The sequence below is a fragment of the Acinonyx jubatus genome, chromosome D2 (genome assembly GCF_027475565.1).
Source record: "Acinonyx jubatus isolate Ajub_Pintada_27869175 chromosome D2, VMU_Ajub_asm_v1.0, whole genome shotgun sequence".
NCBI classification, from domain to species: Eukaryota; Metazoa; Chordata; class Mammalia; order Carnivora; family Felidae; genus Acinonyx; species Acinonyx jubatus.
The window spans coordinates 15,647,186-15,665,900 of NC_069393.1; the positions used below are offsets into that span (position 1 = coordinate 15,647,186).

An 18,715-nucleotide genomic window follows, 5' to 3' on the forward strand; every position below is an offset into this window, starting at 1 on the left:
TTTCTTAAAACTCTTCCTTTCTACTGAACTGAAGGAAGACGCTGATTTTTGGACAATCCAAGTCTGTTCTCCTATTCTCGAAGCTACTCAGGAAACTAACTCCTGCCGTGATGACTTCTCTTTCCATGCCTAGCGTTCTTCTCCATTTCTTTTGGTAACACCTGAATGCGGTGATGTGTTTCTGTCTTTATTCTTAAATCCTTTGCCCATACACTGAGTAATTGCATTATTCTGGCACTCAAAAACAGCGAGAATTTATCAGGCAGTAAAATTCTTGCCTTGAAAGGGCCTTGAGGTTTCTTTTTGTTAATACAGATCTTTAAATCATCTAGTAATGAACATATTTTGCTTTTAAAATAAAGAGTCCTTGGCCTGGGGGTGGTGGGGGAAAGAGGTGATTCCAAAGGACATCAATCCATCTTGAAACCTATTACAGACTATCTCATGGATTTATTCTCAGTGCTGGAAAATGGAAGTTATATGGAATACAAGATGAATTATGAGAAGGCTCGTTTCAACTCAATAGGATGAAGAGTTTTCTAGGAAGTGGTTGTCCAACCCTGGAATGGGCCGTATCGTGAAACAGTTAAATCAAGAGCACTAGAATTTTGATCATATGTTAGATATCCTCATTCCACTACTCATGCCTGAATGTACAAGTTCAATAAACAATTAGTAGAAACTACTAAGTTCTGGGAACTGTGTTAGATCCTCAAGATACAAGAATCACAGAGATCTAAGCCCTGTTCTCAGTTTATATTCAAAGAGGGTGCAAGGTGACTACAATGTCACAAGGATAGCATGAGAGAGACACCCCACTCAGGTGAGAGGAAGCGGAGTCTGGACATGATGTGAGTGAGGGATGCCCATGCAGAACTCTCAACACTGAGTGGAAGTTGTCCAAACCAGCTTGGGTGATGAAAGAGAAAAGATTTCAAAGCATGGAAAATGTCACAAAAAAACGTAATGAGACAAGAAGCTACACAGGAAACTACAAGCCATTGCTAAATGTAACAGGTGAGGAGGAAGTTTCAGGAAATGAGGCCGTATGAATGTTCAGGCATGAGATAACAGCCAGCCATTCTCTTCTGCGGGAAAACTGATCTCAAAAGCGTGTGAGGCAGAACTGTGATGTAGACTGATCTGACCTCTTAACTAGATCACTCTTAGTGGCTGGGTAAGAGACACCCGAGTAAGAAAAAATAGGAGGGCAAGGACATCAGAAGGTAATTCCAATGAGAGATAAAGACAGTCATGAAATATCCAGAGGACAAAACAGGGAGAATATGAAGATTTTCAGCTGCAGTGAGGAAACAAAAACCAAAGACTCTTGGGTTTCAAGACTGAGGGGCATGATGAGGGGTTATATCAGTGCCTGAGGAGTGGGTTTTAAGAGAATATTTCACATGGTATAGGAAACTGGATTAAACTATGTTGACATTCTATGGGCTTGTTTACATTATAGATACATAGAAGCTATATTTAGTATTTTAGAAACCTTCATCACTAGGAGATTAGAGATACTTGCTCACTTTCTAGGCACCCATGGCACTCACTGTAGGTAATTTTGGAAAGAGGATGGGCCTAAAAAACTAATGGCAAGATACACATTGTTTAATTACTTGACGTTTTTACAAGACATATTAACGGTGCCTTTCTCTAAGTGCATGGCAGCATTTAAGGGAACTGTCCTCTCCCTGCCCTTCCTGCCAGCCCCAAGGGAAGGGCAGACCAAGGTGTCCTGTCACATATTTGTTTGCATTCACAGGTGATTGAATGAAAAGGGGTGACTCACGAAAACGAGGCCCACAGAGTCATTCAATTATCACAGAGTAGGACCAAGGGTCACACAAGCCGGGGCTGGGGGGTAACTCCAAAGAACAAACTCTTAAGAACAACAGCCTCCTGCCCCAAACTCCTCCCCCAGCCCTGGAAATGCACAGAGCATTTAATAGGCTAAGTGGGATGGTCAACTCTATGAGTAGAATGTCAAGTAGTGTTTCCCAGACATTTTACACCTAGGAGCTCCCCCAACTCCACCTCACCAATACCCTGTAAGTCTCATCATCCTTTACAAAGTCTCTTAGAATGCATTTTCACATTTATAATGTTAACGTGAATGGCAATCCAGGAAAGTAAGAATGTACCCAAGCAAGTTTAGTATGCAACTATTCAATAATATAAATACATCAAGTAAATACAAACACATACATTTTGCAATTATGGAAAAACTCTCAGCTGCATTTTCTTTCAGGATTCAGATGTTGCTAACTGATGTGTTCATGATGGTATGACTTACACTATTATAATTTTCCAAATTGACTAGTCTCTGCTTAACATATGATTACGCATTCCAATTTAAAAATGTAATAAAATCCATACCAAAATCTATGCGACATCACCAGGCCTACAAAATATAGTAGCTTAGCCTATATAAAACTTATTAAGGTAACTCTGAATTTTCTAGTGAGGACTCACTAGATGAAGACATTCAGGGGATCCCTAGCCTCCTACATTGGGATGGGAAATGGTGCTCGCATATGCACTTTTCTGGAAGAATGTCTGTAGCATTTATCAGCTGTCATGACTGTCAGACTATAGTCATACTGTATCAAGTAGACATGGGCTTTCTAGTTTGGTGCTTAAAATCAAGGACTTTGCTTCCCATAGACCTTGGCTCAAGGACCAACTCCACCATTTACTAAGTCGGTGATCACAGAAATCAATTTAAAATAGCTTCAACTTCCCCTTCTGCAATATGGGATATTGCATCTTTTATGTTTGCTGTGAGATTTAAGGGAATTAACGCAAGATAAAGTATTTACTAGATTGTCGGGCCGGTACTAAGAACTCACTGACAGTTATTGTTAAAACGTGATGAGACCGAAGAGGAGAGACTAAGCAGCACAGGAAGGTTGGGATGAGGGGAGAGAGAAAGTATCAGGAGGTAGAAAGGCATCTGGAAAGAAGTGGAGTGCACACAGAGTTGTCACAGCCTCTGCAAAGTGTTAGAAACTTCTTCCAGAAAGAGGGGACAAAAAATCTGAAAGTTCCCTCTTCATTTACTAGACGGATGATGAAGCTTCCTTGTAATGAGATTTTGGGGGACACTCTACGGCTGTGCTGCCCAAGTAGTGGCACGTGACTACTTCGATTTAAGTTAGTTAAATTAAACAAAACACTAAATTAAGTTGTCAGTGTAGTCCTGTTTCCAGGGCTCCACAGGCACGCGTGGCTGGTGGCTGCCATCGGGGACAGCGTGGCTGCAGGACATTTATGAACAGCTCTGTTGAAGAGGGAGAAATGGCTGAGTCAGGTCTTTCTCCCTTTGGAAGGGGCAGAATTCAAACTGAAAGTATGTTTTCAAAAAAATAAAAAAGATGCATGGGGAAATACTGTGGCAGGTCACAGAACCACAGAACAAAAGGAAGAAAAATCAGAGATCAGTACAGGCCTGGGCATCTTCTAACCCAAGACAACAGGACCCAACAGCACTCCCTTGTGTGTGACTTTGTCAGGACTCATTTCCTCTCTGTGGTGACAGGCTTCCTCCATGATGTCAGCTAATGCGGCCACTGTGGCTTCAGATCTGTTTCCATTTCTTTAATATGTGATGCCAAAGCCTCCCCGCCCTGGTTCCTTGATTTTCCTTTCCTGGAAAAGCTATGACTGGCCTGGTATAGATTGGCTGCCCACTTCTCAGCACAAGAGGGGGTGCAGAGGTCAAGAACTCTGACCCGCCCAGCCTGGACAGCCAACCACCCGTGTGGCCAGTGGCATGTCCACCACAGGGCACTGGCATGCATGGCGCACGGAGCCTTGACATCAACACGGCCACCGGTGGCAGTGTGAGCGGGTCAGCTGCCTCCAAATGTGTTTTTGCCTAATAACATAGCATCGGAAAAGTTCCTTAAACCATACCACAGGACTGCCTTCATGTTTTTGTTTTTTTTTTCTAATATTTATTCTGTAATGTGATTATGTTCCCCTATCAGCAATTATAGAAACAGTTTTCAACCCATATTAATTAAAAAAAAAAAAAAAAGATTGTCCTGTGGTTTAGCAAACTATAAATGAAACATTCCTTTCCATCCTTATACCCAGGATCTGTAAACTGAAAAACAAACAAACAAACAAACAAACAAAAAAACAGTCACTGAATTCAAACATACTCTTTTTCACAATATTCTTGATGTGAAATTAGATTACAACACTAAGATCCTTGTTTCTGAGACTCTTATTTATACGGACTTGGTTCTCTATTCTATGGCTCACGTAACTATGTCCTCGTAAAATTTCCTGTTGACATAAAGAAAACAAGAGCAAAATGAAGATTGAACTTACATCCTCTATGTCCTTGTCCAGAGCCACAATTCTAAGAGGGGTGGTCAAATTCAGACTGTCAGAGATAGTGGCTCCCACTGGGGCAGATTCCAGAATGTAGCCTTGATAACTGGGCATCGTGAAGTAGGGACTCTGGTTGTTTTCATCCAGTATTTCAATATGTAGACTGGCAAAGGCTGGCAGAGGGTGACCATTGTCTTGTTCAGCCTAGAAAATAATTTTTTGAGAAGTTAAAAAATTCTGTTATTGGATGCTTTTGGCGTGTTGCTTTTCACATCATATAGGAGGATTCTTTTTTGATCTGGAGTCATTACAGAAAGAAGAAATGCTTTCAAGTCAAGGGACTGGGGCCCTTAGAACGAGTTGACGAGGATAAGAAAGTCCAGAGACAGTTCATCAACTTTTTGGTCTCCTGTCCTCAAACTCAGTATATATTAAAAATAAAACAAAACAAAAACAAACAAAAACACTAATAAAGAATTATTGTATCTGCATTATATGTTGTTAGGAGAGAAAATTGTGGTTAAAAACAGGTAGACAGAAAATTGAGAAGCAAAGGCATTTGGTAAATTGCTAATAAAATATTTAAGTAAAAGAGAAAAAAATTCATAACCTAAAGTATTATATTTACTTTATTTTCCTATTTGTCTTCTCATTCCACACTAATGATCAAATCCCCAAATAATTCATATTTCTATATAAAGTTAATAGATTAAGGCTACATTTTTGCCCATGGAAAGTCCTCAAAGACATCATATAATGGACAGAGACGATTTCAAGTAAGTATTTTTAAATAGCTATAGAATTCCAAATATTATTTAATTAGACATGTTATTAAAATATAATTAAGACTCATGTACTAGAAATATGTTTGTTTTCTTGTCTTTTCTCCTCTTCAGTTAAAAAAATTGATGACAATTTATATTTCCAATAGATTTTCTTTTCATGACTACATGGTCATGTTGTGAGTGGGGGAAACACCAGCCCTTGACTTTCTGGGTTTTGTTTTTGTCTTTTTTTTAGAAAATGTACCTTATTATACAGCAATCCAGAAGTTATTTCAGGGAAGATTTCATCACAACTGACTCCTAGAAAATTTCCTCCAAATGTCAAGAAAAACCTTGACACAATTCAATAGAATGTACTTATTGAAATAGATTCAAATTTTGTCATAAATTTTTACTGATAAGTTTTCCCCACTTTTGCAATAGTTGTGTTTTGAAATCAACTCCAACTGAAGGTTAAATATTTTATATTAAATACTCAAGTGCTTTCCTGGATGAAATAGTACCATTTTAGCCATGAAAATTTACAAGTGGTTCAGATAGGTATCTCTGATTTTTCAATCTGGGGCAGAAACTGGAGCTTCTATAAGATAATTGTACACTTTCTTCTGATCATAATTTAGCATTTTCATCAATGAAGAGGGTGAGTAACATCACAGTTATCAGTCTGGGAGTACTGGGGACTTTGAACCAAGAAAAATCACAATATTTTTTCACTTCATATTATTATTAATATTGAACTATTTTGAAACCTCATTTATGCTAATTACTAATTTGAAATCGTGGTAATTAATAAACCCACTGTAAAATTAGGTTATTTAAAGCACTGATAAAAACTATGTATTTTTCTTCTTTTTAAATATTTTGAGAATTCTATTTCAATACATTAGATTTCCTTTATAATGCTATGTCATTTATTGTACGCATTTATATTTTCATTGGGAAACATATTGCCAAAGTGGTCCATGGTACAAAAGGTTCAATGAGCCCTGATCCGCACGGGGAACCACAATCCTGAAATAATGCACAGCCTTTTCTGGACTTACGCATTCTTCTCACACATACGCCTATGCGCCAAGCCCCTCCCCCCCCCCATCAGTATGGACTGCTCTTTCTGTGTCCAGCAGCTGTCATTAATTTGCGCTGAGCCACAGATGCTCTTCAGGAGTTCCCTCTGTGACACACAGCAGGCTTTTTGGACACAGCCAATCAGGGTGAGAGGGACAGACTCTGACTAGAAAACATCACTTTTACACTGGACGAAGCTAATTGGTCCTTACGGGCTTCCGACCCAGCAACTGTGATCTGATTAAAGCGGGAACAGTTCATAGACGCAAGTCATTGTGAGCAGGACCTTTCTCTCTCCCTTTATTTTGCATCTAATTATTCCAAAAGCCATGATGCCACATCCTGGGCATGCCAGCAGTGCTACGAAAAGTCACAAACTCTATAATGTATTCCCTCCCCCACGATAAACACACACAAACACACCATTTATGGATGGTGAGGGGAAAACAAAAAGCCTAATTTTATAACAGTGAAAGAAGCTTATGTTTTACATTCAGCTCATAGGTTGTTAATTTTTACTGCCAGCTGTGACGCCAGGAAGAACATCTATTATTTGCATGATGAAAACAAAGTGGTCCAATGAAAAGGAAATGAAACTCAAATTAGATCTCTGGGCACAATCAAATTCTGCATGTCTTTAAAAATAACATGCAAAAGCCCCGTTTTAACCCTCACATTAGTTTGCTGTTAATATGGCTGATATTTTTGGATGGCTGTCATACATTGTGTCAGGTGTGCTAACCAGGCATCTGTCTCCAAAGTCCACATTCCTAATCTCTGTCCTATTTTGTATACCCCTCTCTAAATGTGAGAACATATACATTTGTGCTGATGGAGAAGTAAAAAGGTTAGTTTTAAGTTCAAGGCCACATCACATGTAAATACCAGGCAGGAAAGCATCCAAAACTCCAGTCTCCTGATTTATGAGAGGCTACTCAGGGAAATTCACCACCTTTCTCCAATTCAGAGGATGCAAATGAACATCCCAATGTAAGACTGATGGGAGAAATTAGTGGCAGGAAAGAATATTAATAACGTAGATACTCCAGATTAATTAGAGTTAAAATATGGCACTTAACACAAATTAATACCATTACACTTTACTCTTCAGTGACACCATGCATCAAACCTGTCATCCAATCCTTCCTTCTTCTGTACAATATAAATAGGAATTCTCAAAAATCTGACTTGTTCTGATCCCCGGTAACCACTCATCAATGAGAACAGAAGTGCAAAAAGCAGGTCAGGTGAAAGAAGGTGGTATTTTAACAGTTCTTCTTTTTTTTTTTTTTAATTTGTTTTAATCTTTATTTATTTTGAGAGAGAGAGACAGAGTGTGAGCAGGGGAAGAGTTGAGGGGGGGGTAGACAAAGAATCAGAAGCAGGCTCCAGGCCCTGAGCTGTCAGCACAGACCCTGATGCGGGGCTTGAACTGCCGAACCGTGAGATCATGACCTCAGCTGAAGTCGGACGCCTAACCAACTGGGCCACCCAGGCGCCCCAGAAGGTGGTATTTTCAAAAGTCACTTAACCCCATTAGGTAACTGTATTTATATCTACAGAGTCTGTAGTTACCAGTTAAATATTATATTTAAAAGCCAGGTTTTTTGGGGAGAATTTCTGGGCATGAGTCCCATTTTCAGTAATGAAACTAAAAGACAAGAAAGCAGAAGTATAAAAAAAATAAAATAAAATGCACTATTCAGCTACTTTGGCGGGCAGAACACTGAAAGAGACAAACCACTCGATCTTCGGTATTAAAGCAAGCAAGTGTTGATAATGGCATAGCTGCCTGTACCTGGGGACTGAGGAAGCAGGATAACTTTTCCTGTTGGGGGGGAGCAAGCACATGAACAAATCCCACCATCTCCGATAGGAACCCTCTCAAGGAGATAGAACAATTGAGGGCAGAACGGGAAAATGGGAGAGATTATCAAGACGTTTACATACATTCTAGGGAAGAAGAAAGAAATTGTTTTCTGCTAGACAGGACTTACCACTGCGGGCCTAGGGAGCCTCCTTTTCACACGTTCACTTGTGAGGACCTCACTCCTCACAGGTTTTGCTGAGCGGGGCCCCTGGCAGGGTCAGTTGCCCAAGCCGTCAGGACTCCTACACTGTCCTTACCCCCGAACCCGTCTTCAGCATTGAAAACACTGTTCAATAGCCCTTCAGCACAACACTCTCTCTTGGTTTCCTCTCGTAGTACCCCTGACCTCTCCCCATTGTCCTTTGCTGGTCTCTCCCAGCCCCAGAGGGCTTGGCCATCTCCTATTCATCCTCACACTCCGGGGCTGGTGGGTCCCTGCGAATGTCATGGCCGTAGAAATGTCAGCAACGTCCTCACTCCAGCTCAGCCCTCCTGCCTTCACCTGCCATGTGAGCCCCTGTGTCCATGGCCACCGCACACCTGTGCCTGGGGCCTGAAGAACATTTCCCCTGTAACCTGTGCCAAAGGTGGGGGGGTCTCAACTCACAAGCCCGCTGCTTGGGGGGTGTTCACGACTCCTGGCGGTCTCTTCTTCCAGCTGTTCGGCCAGGATACTCAGACCCTGGACCCCCCTTGCTTCTTTCACCCCTCACGGCTAATCCATGAGCACATTTTATTGACTGCGAACTTTCAAATGTGAGCAGGACCTAACCACTCCTCACCTCCTTCACCGTCTCCACGATGATGCCACTATCACCATCTGTTACCTAATTATTTAACCTGTCAGCTTCCCCCTCATCAGGAGCCCACACCCCATAAGGGAGGCTAGCGCTTTTGTTAAAGAATAGCCAGATTGGGTCACCTCTTCTTTTTTTAAATGTTTATTTATTTATTTTGAGAGAGAGAGAGAGAGAGAGAGAGAGAGAGCGTACACATGGGAGAACAAAGAGGGAGGGGGGGAGAGAGAGGATCCCAAGCAGAATCCGCACTGTCAGTGCAGAGCCTGACATAGGATTTGATCTCAGCAACTATGAGATCATGAGCGGAAATCAAGAGTCAATGCTCAACCGACAGAGCCACCCAGGCTCCCCGGGATTGGGTCACTTCCCTGACCAAAGCCCTTCATCGACTTTTACTTCTCCTGGGCCTACAGGATCTGATCTCATCATGCTCCCTCATGCGAGGCCTCCATTCTGGCACCCTTCTCACTAGGCCTGCTCTGTGCCCCTCCTGGACCCACCTTCCTCCAGAGTAGAGCCTTCGGGGCACAAAGGATGACACTCCTTACACCCCTGTCTCCCAGCTGAGCACAGGCTACTTCTTTACATCTACAGGAGGCTGACGCTGTGAACCTGGCAGCCCCCCCCCCCCCCACCACCCGGCCACTGGGGCCTCACAGACCCCTATCCCTTAGCCCACTCTAAATGCAACTTTCAAACAGACCAGAAGAGCACTTGCTTTGGAGAATTTCGCTGGAGGGCTAAATTTATACTTCCACTTTCTCTCTTTGATTAGGAATTGCATTCATTAACACTTTTTTTCCTAATCGATTTAGATTGCTAAAATACATTTACTCAAGTTTCCAACCAAATAATTTATTTATTAGCACTAACAATGCTATTCGTTTTCAACTTTAAAGAGCGAGGCATTTAGACATGCCTGCCTTGAGATTCGAGCATGAATTCCTTGGACTTTTATTTGAAAGCCAGTGCTTACAAAAGTCTAAACATTTCCCTGTAGAAAGACAACATGTTGTTATTGAATTCTTTTTCAAGTGCAAAGTGAGTCATTGTGGAACAGATGCCTCTGAAGTTAGCCATAGTAACAAACAAACAAACAAACAAACAAACAAACGGAATGGGGCATAGCACTACTATGATTCTGACAAAAAAATATGATACTTTAACACAATTATAAAAACAGTTTAAAACAGACAAAAGTAATTTATGCTGTTAAAGCCATACAGTGGGTGTTCTCAGGTGTGTGAGGGGCAGTGACCAGGAGAGGGTGGTGAGGCGTCTGGGGTGTTTGTAATACTCTTTTTTCCGTACATATGGGTGCTCCTATTTGTGAAAACTCATCGAGATGCAGACTTTTCAATAAAAATGTTACTAAAGAACTACCATCAACTTGCTCTCCCAAAAAATGCACATAGGTTTCCCCTCCTCCCACCACTAGTAAACTAGTTTATGGCCACTACTTTATAGTAAGGTAGTCAACTAACTTATGGCCACTCCAGAGCACATGGTACAGTTTAATAAAGGCTGATCCAGGAAGGGCCTTGAACAACCAACACTGCAAAGCTATTTAAGCATTACAGATGCTTGCCTCTTCTAGTACATTGTTTCGTTAAAGGCGGGCTCCAGAAGTAGGCTCTGCCTTTTGTACTTTTCCATTCAGTGTTTCTCAAACACTGTTTCCTAAGCCCTGGTTCTGATGCCTCAGTATCACGTGAGGTTATGGTTAAGGCAGATTCCTGGGGCTAAGTCAGACTTTCTCATTTGCATTTATTTGTCTGTTTCCTTAATTATTATTTTAATGTTACCCTGCCTTACCGGGCTCCAAATGACGTTAATATATGGTTGGTTCTCACACTTTGATGCCCTGAGAAACACACGGGTGTCTTGACTGAGTGGGGGGAGCCCTGAAATCTGCCCTTCAGAAACAAACACATCATATGGTCCTGTCCAGCCTCTAGCCCCCCACAGATCAGTTAGGTCCGTGCACGTTGTCTTCTCTCGCTTAGGTTCCCAGGAAGCTGTGACACTAAGAGTGGCCTCAGCCCAACTCTGCCCTGGCCTCACGGGCAAGTAACTGTTCCTTTGTCGGCTTTAAGCAAAGTTTTGTATTTCAATTGGATGGAACAGATGGACATGAACAGTGGGGGGGGGGGGGGGGGCTTGCTTGTGTGAGGAAGTTCTCTTTAGGGTCCAGCTCAGCTCACTAGAGTCCTACAGGGTGTTGGTGCCAAAGCTTTACTGACAGTAGGTTACATCTCCTTTCTGTGAACGTGCACTCTTCTTTTGAAATGTCTTAGGGAGATGTGGGAAGCCTGTGTTGCCCGGGTCAAAGATGATATTAATATTATCAACTAATTAATAATTAAAATAAGTGTATCTCATTGCTTTTTGACCCTTCTTATAAACTCATAGTGCCTTAAATTTACAGACATTCTTTACTTAAACTTTAATACTCTAAGGAATTAAAGGATGTCCAAAGAGTTTGACAGCAAGTGGATTTATAAGTCACTAAAAAATATCTGAGGACTTAAAAAGCCATATAATGATTTACCAGATAAAATGCAAAACACCGCTTTGTATATTACACACAAATACTGGTTTGTCTGTAATGTCATAAGTGTAGCAAAGAAATACATCCTTGGCTGGAAATAAATACATTTTCTGTTTGACCAGCAAAAAAAAAAAAAAAATATCTTCACTAGACAGAAGATAGACAATGCACATGCGACAAAAGTTCATAATATGACAACACAATAATATGGACACACTTCCCACCAAAGGAATATTTTTAAGAAAGTGAAGTATATTGTATCTTCACTTGAAGAATATGCCCATTCTGCTTATAATTTATTGCAATGAATCTGCAAAGTTCATGTAGATCTTTCAATAATAAAAATCTTTCTTGTGTCTGAGATACAAACCGGCACCAGAATGACTAAACCAATTTTGAATGATTTAAAGAAGGAAAAAAATCAGTCACTTTGGGGAAGACACGAGCTCAGGAACCCCTGCTAATCACAGATATGTCAGACTCATTGGCTGGTGCTTTGAACATGGGAATCATCTTGGCTATAAATAGCACGGCCAGCCAGAGACAGAATTACGATAGTGATAAAATAGTAACTTTTTCTGGAATGCTCCTGACTGTTTTATCTCCCTCATTTTGCCATGCCATCTGCCTCCCCAGTCAGCAGAGGCCCATGCAGGGTTCTGATCCTGTTCCGACTGGGTTTTCTCCTAACAGCTGAAGTGTCTTATGTGAACTGGTCAACTGGAAAAGTTCATCTTGGAATATCTGAATTTCACAAAAACCCATCAATATCCCAAAAAACGGATCTCCAAGTGGGTTATTTTTCAGGGCCTGGAAAATAGGGAGAGAGGGAGTTTAGTGTTTCACCTATATACCAGGTTATTCTTTTTTAAAGAAAAGGTTTATTTATTTATTTTGAGAGAGAGGGAGAGAGAGAGCGAACATGAGCTGGGAAGGGACAGAGAGAGAGAGGGAGAGAGAATCCCAAGCAGGCTCCACACTGCCAGCACAGAGCCCAGCGTGGGGCTCAAACCCACAAACTGTGAGACCATGACCTGAGCTGCAACCAAGAGTCAGATGCTTAACCAACTGAGCCACTCAGGTGCCCCTGTACCTGGTGACTCTTGAGAAAAAATAGTGAGTAGACCTACTGAACTCACAAGGTTGAGAGTATGTCTAAAGTTTTCCATGTAACAAACAAGGAGCTTATGAAGATCCCCTGCGAATGGCTGTAGATGTATGTAGAGGCATGTACTGGGGAGGTATGGCAAGGACTGCTCAGAAAGCAGCTTCATTAGAACATTTTACAGTATTTTCACTTGGTGCCGTACTCATACAATGACCTTTGCAGACAAGGGGGACTTGCCGAAATCAAGGCACCGTGACGAGAATGGATAAATTGTTTTTCCTCTTCCAAGCACCTGCAGGTCACCTTGTGAGGAAGAAAGGAGGCCAAATAAACTATCACCCCCGTGTTTCTGTCGGCAGCTTGCACATTTGGATAGACACTGTATTCAACTGGTATGCTGTATTTCTGCTCTGAGGGCACAATACGTTCTTTCCTTTTATTAATTTCCATAATTGTCATATTACTAAATAATTCAGCCTCATGCTTAGAATTTTTTAGAATTGGGGACAACCAGAAGGATGTACAAGTATACAGTGTTCTTTTGAGGAAACAAAAATAATGTTTTATGTGTTAATCTTTACTGTGCAAATTTTTAAGAAGGAACATAAAATTTGTTTTGTGTGTGTTGGGTTTGTTAAGAAATGTGCAGAGTTGGGGCTCCTGGGTGGCTCAGTCGGTTGAGCGTCCGACTTCGGCTCAGGTCATGATCTCCTGGTTCGTGAGTCCGAGCCCCACGTCGGGCTCTGTGCTGACAGCTCGGAGCCTGGAGCCTGCTTGGATTCTGTGTCTCCCTCTCGCTCTGCCCCTCCCTGACTTGTGTTCTGTCTCTATCAAAAATAAATAAAATGTAAAACAAATTAAAAAAAAAAAGAAATGTGCAGAGTACATGAAAAGACACTTTTCCAAATAAGGTACCCAGTTGGCTAACAGACACATGAAAAGATGCCAACATCACTCATCATCAGGGAAATACAAATCAAAACTACATTGAGATACCACCTCACACCTGTCAAAGTGGCTAAAATTAACTCAGGAAACAACGGATATTGGTGAGGATGCGGAGAAAGAGGAACACTTTTGCACTGTTGGTGGGAATGCAAACTGGTGAAGCCACTCTGGAAAATAGTATGAAGTTTCCTCAGAAAATTAAAAAGAGAACTACTGTTTGACCCAGCAATTACACTACTAGGCATTTATCCAAAGGATACAAAAATGCTGATTCAAAGGCACATGAACCCTAATGTTTATAGCAGCACTATCCACAATAGCCAAAGTATGGAAAGAGTCCAAATGTCCATTGACAGATGAATAAAGAAGATGGAATACTACTCAGCCATCAAAAAATAAAATCTTGCCATTTGCAATGACATGGATGGAAGTAGACTGTATTATACTAAGTGAAATAAGTCAGAGAAAGACAAATATCATATGATTTCACTCATATGTGGAATTTAAAATACTAAACAGATGAACATAGGCGAAGGGAAGCAAAAATAAGATAAAAACAGAGAGGAAGGCAAACCATAAGAGACTCTTAAATACAGAGCACAAACTGAGAATTGATGTAAGGGAAGTGGGTGGAGGATGGGCTAAATGGGTGATGGGCATTAAGAAGGACAGTTTTCAGGATGAGCACTGGGTGTTCACATAAGTGATTAATTACTGCGTTCTAGACCTGAAGGCTAGACTATTCTATATGTTAACTTGAATATAAATTTAAAAATTAATTAATTAATTTAAAAAAGGAACCTAAAATTAAAATAAAAGATGAGCATGTATCTAACGTGTTGATGGTTTTCCAAAAGTATTAGTCATTAAGAAATCCATGGAGCGTTTGCTATTTCATTACTAATAAGAACTAATCCTTGAAATTTTTGTGGGATAACTTCTCTAAAATATATAAAGGACTTTCACTCTTAATGGACTCCAACTTCCTCACCTTAGTGATTCTGCTACTAGGGCAGACACAGTTTATTGTCTACTGACCTGCCGAACTGAGATGTGGGGCATGTCTGTGCTTGGTCTTTGAGCAGGGATCTGTTAGGACAGGGAGAGCACACTCAGCTAGAGTATTTCCCCCATAGCATTTGTCTTGCTTCCTGTGGATGGAAACATCAGGTCCGAGGTTTTCTGTCCTAACCCCGGCTCACTGGAGACTCCTAGTCAATCTTCCCTAAAGGGAGTATGCATGCCTTTCTTTGCCCCTCTTTATTTCTCCTTTTTCTGAGAGACTGACAAGACTCATGCGACAGCAGAAAGAACAGTAACTTATACTTCACCATCTCCTCAGCAGACTTAACTGATTTTGACAGTTCCGTTTTCATGGGAGATGCCACCCTTTTTATTCTGAGACGTGATGACTGATGTCTGTGGCCCTCAGCTCCGCCTGTCTGCTTTTGACACCTGCGATCTTTCGAATCGGCAAAGTTCTCCATGGAAAATACATGTGGTGGGTAAATGATCCAGTGTCCTGAAGGCAACATGGAGTGACTTGACCTATTTCTGTTTTAGCAACATTCTGTTGGGAACGTGCAGGGCCGGGGTAGGAGGAGCAGCTGAGGTTGGAGAGACCACCTGCATGAGAGGGTGGCCTTGATGGTGGGGGCCAGAGAACTGCCATGGGCACAGGGGCTGGGGAGACAGGCAGGAGAAACCCCAGAGCTATGTGGAGAAGACCCAATGGTAACTGGACGTGGACCGCAGGACAGGTGTCTGGGGAACTGGCATCTCCTAGATGGGGTGCCCGGATGACTGTGGTGGTGGTGAGCCAAGAGAAAAGCAGGAATAGAAGGCTTCAGGTTTTCACAGGTGCTGAGTGTGCTGCACTCTCAACACGACACGCCTGCATTGCCCTGGGACTAGTTATCCAGCCGGTAATTGCAAACATTGATGCAGACCTCAGAAGGGAGGTCAGTCTAAAATCGTCGTTTCCATACCTGCCGTTTCCTTGAGGCAAAGCCTCCACACATTTCTGTCTCTTCAACACCAAGCAAAATGTCAGGCACCTCTTAAGGGCTCAGAAAAGATGTGGCAAACTGAAAACCAGCAAATGCCAGATGCCTTAAAAACAAGCGAGCCTGAGTTTTCCACTGAATCCCTGTGAAGTAGAGTGCAATGAGTATCCCCGTTCAGAAAGAACCCAATGATCTGTGGCATCAGAAACCCATGTGCCACATAGCTGTTCTCTTGAGCCTCAGTCCTTCCTAGGATGCGCTGTTTTGTCACATGACTGGAGCAAAGTAACTCCCCAGGATAACCGTCACATCATCACTAATATTTAAGCTCGCCAGTTTCAATTCTGTGGCTCATTTTTTGTGTCAATATATATCTTTTCCTTAGGAGGAGGTTTTTTTCTTTTTTTAATATAGTCATAAATGGCTTTAAACTCTGCCTTAACATAGGTCTAGCCCTCCCCCTCACTCCCAAGTGATTGAATTTGAAAAGTTTATTGCAACTTTTTTCTGGCAATAGACACAAGATAAAGTTGTACTGAACACATACACTTTCAAAAGTATGTATGTAATGTGGATCCTGACAAACTTAACAGAAGACCATGGGGGAGGGGAAGGAAAAAAAAAGAGGTTAGAGAGGGAAGGAGCCGAAACTTAAGAGACCCTTAAAAACCGAGAACAAACTGAGGGTTGATGGGGGGTAGGAGGGAGGGAAGGGTGGGTGATGGGCATTGAGGAGGGCACCTGTTGGGATGAGCACTGGGTGTTGTATGGAAACCAATTTGACAATAAATTTCATAAAAAAAAAGTATGTATGTAAATGTAGTGATGACGTAGGTACATAAATCTAGCAGCTTTACAAGTTTTCTTGTGCCAGGGAGAAAACTAACACGACACTTCATCGAGCACCTTGTATGCAGTATACACGGATGGGGTAGGGTTTTGGGCCACAGTGTGAAGACATATATTACAATCTGCACTACTGCAGAGGTCAAGAGAAAATAAACAGAAAAACTGAATGTAGAGTGATCAGAGCCACCATAGGGACAAGCAGGGATGTAAGAAGAAGCCTCCAACCGGTGGCGCCTTTCCAGAGGAAGTAAAGCCCACAGATGCTAATTACTGGCGCCTGGGTGTGAACGAGACTCCCATGAGAAAGGATAGGATGATTCAGGAAGCAAGGCGGCATCTCCAAATGCCCGGAGGCAGAGAGAACAGGGCGACTGGAGAGTACTGCTAGTGCTCCAGGATGGCCAGACGGAAAGCGGAAAGCGTGCAGGTGACTAATGAGGGCTCCAGTTGATAGGCTCAGGGCGTGGACGGACAAGGAATACAGGTCAGCCTGCTAGAGGGCAGAAGCAAGCCAGTGGGAAAACGTAAAAATCTGACAGACCATAAGACAATCCTGTCTGTGAGCCTCGTTTGAACCCATGGGATTTAGATAAAAAGCAAATTGCTTTTTAGATAAAAAGCAAAAGGTGTGAGCAACTGCCAGGCAGTGAATTGTTAATAATTCATCCATTAGATATTTGTGTTAGATATCTGGAGCACCAACATATGTACTAATAGTTTTCTTTTTTAAATACTACACTTACAATAACAAAAGAGAATTTTCTGGGCTTTATGTTAATGAGACTTCATGCATGAACTAATTCATGATCACCCAGAATCTAAAATATGCTTTTGTATTTCTATCTCATAGTTGCTTTTTGCTTCGTAACTATGGTGATCATGTAACTTTTCATCCAAACTGGGATGGTTTCGAAAGTGAAAGTGATATTATGAATAATTACACAAAGACAACAGGCATGAATATGAACCATCGTGAGCCAACCAAATGTGTGATTCTTATTCAAAATGTGTGCTTCATTTTAAAAATGCTTAAGTGATGACATTTATTTTAGATTTGGAATAGCATCTAGAAATGGAATGCCCTTTCCTCTTTTAACTGGACAAGTTCCAATCCTGTAATATCTTAAAGCTGGTGAACTACTCCATTTTCTCTTCCTAGTCTCACCTTTCCATTTTTGTAGGATGCTGAATGAATCACTGGCTGAGCCGAATGAAATAAAGATGATAAATTTCTTAACCATGACACTTACCAGCTGTGCAATGTGCATGTATCTTTTAAAAGCAGAATTCTCAAAGTCTAGCAGAAAATGCTTCATTTTGTTTTATTTTTCCTTAGCTTCCAAAACAGAAATTGGGATCAAATCCAATAAAAACTTTTATGGCCAATGAAAAATGAAGCATTATTAAAATAAGAAAAAGGGAAGAAGCTGAAAGACCTACTAGAGAGAACTGCCAGATTGTAGCATTTCAATGGATCCCTATACAAAGCCACAATATTCAGCTATTATTCAAGCAGGTGGCACATTATTATTCTTATAGATTGATACCTTTGCTTATTATCCCCTTGACTGCACACAAAACACAGTAATTTGAATCTAATAATGTCTGTAAAAACTTCCATTAATAATATATAGTGTTATTAAACCATAAAAAAATTATCTATGGCCTGTTCTAATTGATTTTGGTCTCTGTAATTGATGGGCTGAGTTTCACCATACCTGGGTATGCCAGGACAACTAACCTTATAATAAAGGAAAATCACTGATTTCAGGTTTGAAATGAGGCGGTTTGGAAACACTGCTTCATCGGGTTTCTCACCTCCCACAAATAGCAGCACCACAGGAGTATAAGCAGATCACCGGTAGACAATGGAAACATATTTTTGAGTTTTATATAGTTCCATGATAATTAAAATAGTCAGTGCAAGAAGATATATTTCATGCGTGGCCATTTTACACAAATGGTAAAAGGAGTCTGTCTTTGTGGAATGACTCCCAAGTCCTACTAAACAAAATCCAAGGAAATAGTCTTACATGAGTCTCTTCCATGTTCTGCCTCTATACCTCATTTCCCCATTAACCACTCATAGCCACCTACATCATGCCTCCTTGTTTTCACTTCTGCCCTTCCTTATGTTCAAACATAAGGAACTTCTATCCATTGGCCGAACTCTTCCTATGAAGCAACACTGAGCTTGGCACAATCTGCAGAACATCTTCTCTGAGTCCCCAGATTAATTGATATCTCCCTATTCTGTGCTTTTCCAGCACGTTTCAGTGGTCCTCCTATCATATTAGCAGGCTGATGTGTTATATTTGATTTATTGGCCTATATAACTCTTTGCCTTCATAGACTACAAGTTCTTCAAGGACAGAAGACAACCAAC

At 41.3% G+C, this 18,715-nt stretch overlaps 1 protein-coding gene across 14 annotated transcripts in view; it reads right to left on the bottom strand.

Annotated features, from left to right (window-relative positions):
* PCDH15 (protocadherin related 15) overlaps positions 1–18,715 on the bottom strand; it is a 926,293-nt gene that overhangs the window by 350,095 nt on the left and 557,483 nt on the right. For all 14 annotated transcript variants that reach the window (XM_053207164.1, XM_053207165.1, XM_053207167.1 and 11 more), the window contains one exon: positions 4,345–4,551. In XM_053207164.1, coding sequence (XP_053063139.1) covers positions 4,345–4,551 — 207 coding nt within the window. The remainder of the gene's footprint in view (positions 1–4,344; positions 4,552–18,715) is intronic.